At 46.5% G+C, this 6,557-nt stretch overlaps 1 protein-coding gene across 1 annotated transcript; it reads left to right on the top strand.

Moving 5' to 3' along the window:
• Positions 1-385: 385 nt before the first annotated feature.
• Positions 386-4,463, top strand: LOC117028815 (GPN-loop GTPase 1-like). Its single transcript, XM_033117678.1, is given in 4 exon segments — positions 386-525; positions 2,611-2,731; positions 2,734-2,803; positions 3,517-4,463. Coding segments are annotated over 4 exon segments (1,278 nt in total).
• Positions 4,464-6,557: the final 2,094 nt, after the last annotated feature.

Raw genomic sequence — 6,557 nt, 5'->3', positions numbered from 1 at the left:
AAAGAAGATGGCCACTAAGGTGGAATAGGAAGGGCCAAAGGGGCAGTTCCAGGAACTCAGGTATCTGGTTCTATCCTGTCCCCCAGCTGCAGTTCAAGGGTACAGAGAGGAGGCAGCCTCACTGCAGACACAGATAGACGGCTTCCCCCCACACACGTCCCATTGACTTTGCCATTCTGCTGTCAATCCACAGCTTCTCCGAGATTTAACATATTGACTCTCCGAGCTGCAGAAAATTGAATTTTCTTCATTACGACTGTCTCCCGACAAAAGCAGGTCATAAATTCTCCATCTTTTTCAGGCTTCCCGCCCCCTCATCACCCAACATCTCTCCAGGGGATTCACATATTTGAGCATACAATTCACATGGATGTAAAGACAAGTCATGACCAACAATCCCATGGACATACCACTCACCACGACCATCCCTCACTGCCCAGGCATAGATGCAGTGGACACACAGACCAGGCCACTGCTGTCAGGAATGAGCGCGCATGTCTTCCACAACTGGGGTCCAAGTATATGGTACTCATGTGCCCCATAAAGCAGATACAGTTGGTCCATACCGAGGGACTGAAATGTCCCATGCCTCAGCCATACTTGTACCCTAACAGCAGTCTCCTAGATGTCATTCCCCCACAGGATAGAGTCACAAGTCCTGACATGCAGTATTCACTCCAGGTTCACCTCACCTCGGCCCCTCCTCACAGTATTCGAGCCCTGTGCACACCGAAACCTAGAGATATACCCGCAAGTAGAAAACATGCACAAGTCCACATGCTTTGCACAGACACGGAGGGAGAGGAGGAAACGTCTCCTAGGACCTAGTACAGACCTCCTTCACACTATAGCAACCGCTGCTGTGTCGTCCCAACACTGCCCTCAGCCCACACACACACTAAGAAGGTCCTCCTGCGTGGACTAATAGCCTTGCATCTCAGCACTGCTCCCCAAAGCACAGACACCCCTTCCACCATCAAGGAGTGTATATTAGCATTGGTTCCCCATGCTGAGTGTGCTCTCTCCATCTGACTGTCCTCCACTTCGGCCCAGGAACAGAATTGGGGGAGGGCAAGACCTCGTAGAAGTTCCTCTTGATACCTGTGCCAGCCTGGCAGCTGAGGCTATAATGGATGGGCAGGAGGCCAGGCTGATAGCCAGCACCATGTGGCTTGTGCCCAGGGCCAGATTGGGGCGGGAAGTAGTGGGCTGGGTGCCCAGGCACTCCACCCTCCAAAATGCCACACAATCTGTGAGCGGAAAGAGACAGAAAGAGGGATCCAGATAGATACAGACAAGGACACCCCCTGAGATCAAACTAAGCCAATCTCTGCCCCAGTCCTGGCCCCTCAACAGCCTCTCCCTCCCCCACAACTCTGGCCCCAGCACAAAGGGAAGTCGCCCTGAACTGACATAAGGGAGACCAACCTGTTATTCCTTTTCAAGTATGAACAGCCCAACCTTACACAGCAGGAACTAGAGCTTTGGGGTGCAACCAGAACAGAAGAGGAGGATGATTCCTCACTTAGGAGAGGAGCTGAGACTGGGGGGGGATCCTCCATGTATTTTTATGTGTGTTAACTAAGCATTAGGTTGGTGCAAAAGTAATTGTGGTTTAAAAGGTTAAAAATAATTGCAAAAACCGCAATTACTTTTGCACCAATCAAATACAAATGTTATACACAATGCAGATGAACATCTATTGTCTTTGTGATTCCAACCCTGCTCCTAATGGAATTTACACACACACACACACACACACACACACACACACACACACACACACAGTCTATTTTACATATGATTGGCTTCTCTGTATCTCCCAGCACCTGAATTTCTGAACCACCTTTCATCTTCTCCTTTAAGAGCAAGTTTGGAGCTACAGAGAAAATGGCCGAGAAGGCTGAGCTCCACAGTACAAGGAATGGCTTTCTGGAGACTGAGAAGTGCTTCAAGCTCTCTATGTCCAAAAGTAGAACAACTTTCCCCCATTCCCAGCCTCACCCCCAAACCTGCTCCTCTGCCAAGTTTCCCATCTCAAGGACGGACCACCATCCACCAACCCAGGAATCTGGGATCAGCCATGACTCTTCTTTCTCCCTGGGTTAGGGTTTGGGACAAGATAGGCAGTTGCACTCATTAAGTGACTTAATTGACAATTTTTTTTAAAGCTAACAGTTTAACTTTTTTATGGTCACACAACCACAGGCATCAAAATGATTTAAAAAATCAAAATGTCAGGCTTCCCTCTCCTTCACCCCCCACACCCTGCCCAGGCCACCTCCTAATAGCTCTTGAGTCTATCCACTTTCGCTCCATTCTCTGAAGCAGATGAGAGTCAGTTCTCAGCAAGATGACTGAGCTGTCTTCTTATTGATTTCCTAGGCTCCAGGGTTAACCTTCACCATTCCCATGGCACTGGGGAAGCCCCGGAACCATAGGGGACATGCCCACCCACACAGTTTCCCAGAGAGAAGTATTTTGAAACTGCTATAAAGGGGAGAGTGGGCGGAACCAGGAGAAAGATAGCAGAGTCTGCAGCTGCAGCTGAGCTGCAGGCTTGGGGCTGGGAGGGGCGGGGTGGGGGGGGGAGTTGTCCTCAACCCTCAGTCTATTGGTGTTGGCAATGGCCGGATCTGGGGAAACCACCTTTCTCCAAAGGCTCGTGGGACACCTGCATCACCAAGGCTCTCCATCTTATGTAAGCAACCTATACCCAATTGTGCAAAAACAGTTCCCTTTCCTGCTAATACTGATATTCGTGACACTGTGAAGTATAAAGAAGACATGAAACAATACGGATGTGGGGACAGAGTCCCAAGAGCAGTTTCCAGGCTCTCGGCCTCACGTGGAAAGGTGCTGGCTCGGTTATTAGATGGCCATCAGCTGTAATCAGATGGCCATCCGCTGTGGCTGGTTGGCCATCAGCTGTTACCGGTTAGCCATTAGCCACTAATATAACTGCCGTGGCTATGCTGTCGAGTGGGTTGGTTGGTTGGCAGGGAAGTGGACAGTGGAGTGCATATCGTGTGGCTCCTGCTTCCTGTATCTCCAACCCAGCCGCCAGCGAGAAATAGTGGTATGAACCCCATATCCATGGCTCCGTTGGTGTTCCTTTTTGGCCTCACCATATCCTGCTGTGGGGACACAGTCCCAGAGAGCAGTTTCTAGGCTCTCGGCCTCACGTGGAAAGGTGCTGGCTCAGCCAAAAAGGAACACCAGCTGTGAGTAGTTGGCCATCAGCTGTTACCGTTAGCCATTAGCCACTGACATAACTGCCGTGGCTATGTTGGTTGGTTGGTTGGTTGGCAGAGAAGCTGATGGCAGATTGCAGACTGTGCGGCTCCTGCTCCCTGTGTCTCCAACCCAGCTGCCAGCGAGAATATAGTGGTATGAACCCCCTATCCATGGCTCCGTGGGTGTTCCTTTCTGGCCTCACCATATCCTGTGTTCTTGTGCGGGGAGCAGGACTAGAGACCCTGCGTGACACCTGCGCTTTTGTGCAGGGAGCGAGAGCTGAGTCCCTCCATTACAGTGGACTTGGGCCCGGTGGTTGCATAGTGACCTCACTCAATCTGTTTGCTACCAGATTTGATCAGGTGATGAAATTTATTGAGAAGACCCAGAACATGTCTAAATATGTCTTGATTGACATACCTGGACAGATTGAAGTATTCACCTGGTCAGCCTCTGGGACAATCATCACTGAGGCCCTGGCATCCTCATTTCCAGCGATTGTCATTTATGTAATGCACACATTGAGAAGTTCCAACCCAGTGACCTTCATGTCCAGTATGCTCTATGCCTGGAGCATCTTGTACAAAATCAAGCTGCCTTTCATTGTGGTCATGAATAAAACTGACATCATTGATCACAGCTTTGCAGTGGAATGGATGTGAGATTTTGAGGCTTTCCAAGATGCTTTGAATCAAGAGACTACATATGTCAGTAATCTGACTCGTTCAATGAGCTTGGTGTTGGATGAGTTTCACAGTTCATTAAGGATGGTGGGTGTGTCTGCTCTTCTGGGTACAGGCTTAGACAAAGTCTTTGAGCAAGTCATCAGAGCTGCAGAAGAATATGAAAGGAAGCATCAACCTAAATATGAACGTTTGAAGAAATCACTGGACATTGCACAGAGCCAGCAGCAGAAAGAACAACTGGAACGCCTTCCGAAAGATGTGGGCTCTGTAGCTTTGGACTCAGGTACTGCTACAGACTTATCTCCTGTGCAGGACCCTTCCGACTTGATCCTGACTCGGGGAACCTTGGATGACAAGGATGAGGAAGCAGACAGTGACACTGATGATATTGACCAGAGAGGTACAGAGGAAAGTCACAAAGAGCCACCGTTCCAGAATTTTATGCAGGAGTCAATGATACAGTACTGGAAGAGAAATAACAAATCATTTCTAGAAGTCCAAAAGTTTGGAATTCTGTGGAGGAGCCATCCTTACTTCTGATTGTCGCTTACTATAAAGGACAATTGTGTTCAGAATAGAAGTTTCTCTTACTAGGGAAATCTGGCTTAGCTGAAGCCAGGGACAGAAGATGTTTAGACCCGGCAAGTAAATGCCAATTCCTCTTGGCCTTTCCCTGGGACTTTTGCAAGGAAGGATATTCTACCTGTTCTTAGATGCTGATGATATTCCTTCAGGTGTCAAACGTCAAGCTTTATCGTTTGAACTCAAGTACTTTTTGATGCTGACAGATGGAATAGAGAGAGAACTTATTGTTCACTTCAGATCTTTATTATTAGGCTGGACCTATAGCCTCTATTTCTGTAGCATCTTGCCCTTGACCCACGAGTTACCCTCCTTTTAGAAGAAATTATCCTCCTTTTAGCAGAAAGGAAGAGGGGAAACACGAGCTTGTCCAGAGTGGCCTTAGCAACCAATCAGTGTTGGTATAAAATGTGCCTCACACTGGGTAGCTCATCATAGGACACCAGGTTTGTTGAGGAAAGTGGGCAAGACATCATTAGTGAATAAGAATCCTGTTTGCAATGGTGATTTGGATAAAGAGTTTTTAACTTTGTTGTAAGTCTGCCTGTCAAAATTTCAAATAAGAAAATTATATATAGTGGTAAATAGATTCACTTCTTTTCAAGAGAGGTTTAAAGCCACATGTCCAAACCTGTCTCAGTAAGGTGATGTTTATTAGTTTCCCCTGTACACATACCAGGTACAGAGCCAGGCCCTGTTAGTATTGTACTTTGAACTTAAGGCAAAGTATCCTTGGTGATTTACTCAAAGGCCATGGATTTGGGTCAGGTGTACATTCCATATATAACAGTTATGGTAAGGGTTTATCCTGCCTCCACGTTCTTCACAGTATCTTAAAATGTAGTACATTTCTCTTAAGGAATTTTACCCCTGCCTAATGTGTACTCTAATTCAGTGGTTCTCTGGACCAGAAGTATAAGCATTACCTGGGAAATCGTTAGAAACGGGATTCTGAAGACATGAATCAGAAACTGAGAATGGGGCCCAGCAATCTGTTTGAATCACTGCTCCAACTCAAACAGCCTGGGACAATTCTGGGCCAGATGAATGCCAGGTATCAATCCTCACATGACATGCTTTATCAGAGTCTCCTAACCTTGGCCATCTGGTGCCTATTCTCAAATTTATATGTCCTAAAAATAAATAATAAAAGTATTTTTATTTTTAAAAAACTGCTAGAAAGGTGATAGAACTGGCAAATACATAAAATCAACTATTAAAATTGTGACTACAGCACAGCTTTGTGATAGTGTAAAATTTTTCAAACTTTTCGATACAATATAAACTATAGGAATAACACGCTCTTTGAGGGAAAAAGACTGCTGGCATCATCAATCAGCCTGTGGCCTGATGACCTACCAACATTTTAGTTGTGTGGGCTCTAATCTGTTCTTCAGCCAGGAGATCTTTGACTATGAGTGGTTCACAAAGTTGGTGCTCTATGAATTCCAGTGGAATGAATGAGAAACAAATAGAGGTATGAATATGTGGGCAGATTAGAATCATTCTCTCCAGAGGCATCTTTTCTCCCAAGATAGCTCTATTAACGCTATTAACAACATTGACCCAATGCCACGTTGATAGAAAGTGGCAGGCATGGGCACACAGCTAAACATGATCTCCAGCTCCTTAGCAATGAGATGAAATCATATACCTTGTTCTCACCACTGGAGTATTAGCAGAAGTGATGAGTTACTTCCAGGCTGAGGAAGTTAAGAGTGGTTGTGCCTTCTCCACATGTTTGCACTTCCTCTCTCCTGGCGGGATGATATCTGGGCAACCTGAAGCCACATATTTAAGGCAGCAAATACACAGCATGTACAGATCTGGGTTCCTGTTTTACCTGACCACAAATATCCACATTGGACTATGTAATACATAAATCTTTACCTTGTTAAGACACAGATCTGGGGGTTGTCTGTGGCAGCTATTATACCTACCCTAACTAATACATGAATCAAGGTAACGAGGCCAAAATTGCAAGAAACCAGGCTTGAGGCACTGTAGAATTTGTACTGTGATGGACAGAGGGCAGAGGGGAGCACATGGGAA

Source organism: Rhinolophus ferrumequinum, chromosome 10 (assembly GCF_004115265.2).
Source record: "Rhinolophus ferrumequinum isolate MPI-CBG mRhiFer1 chromosome 10, mRhiFer1_v1.p, whole genome shotgun sequence".
Classification (NCBI taxonomy): Eukaryota; Metazoa; Chordata; class Mammalia; order Chiroptera; family Rhinolophidae; genus Rhinolophus; species Rhinolophus ferrumequinum.
Note: the sequence above shows the minus strand (reverse complement) of the source record. Positions and strands in the feature narration are given on the sequence as shown.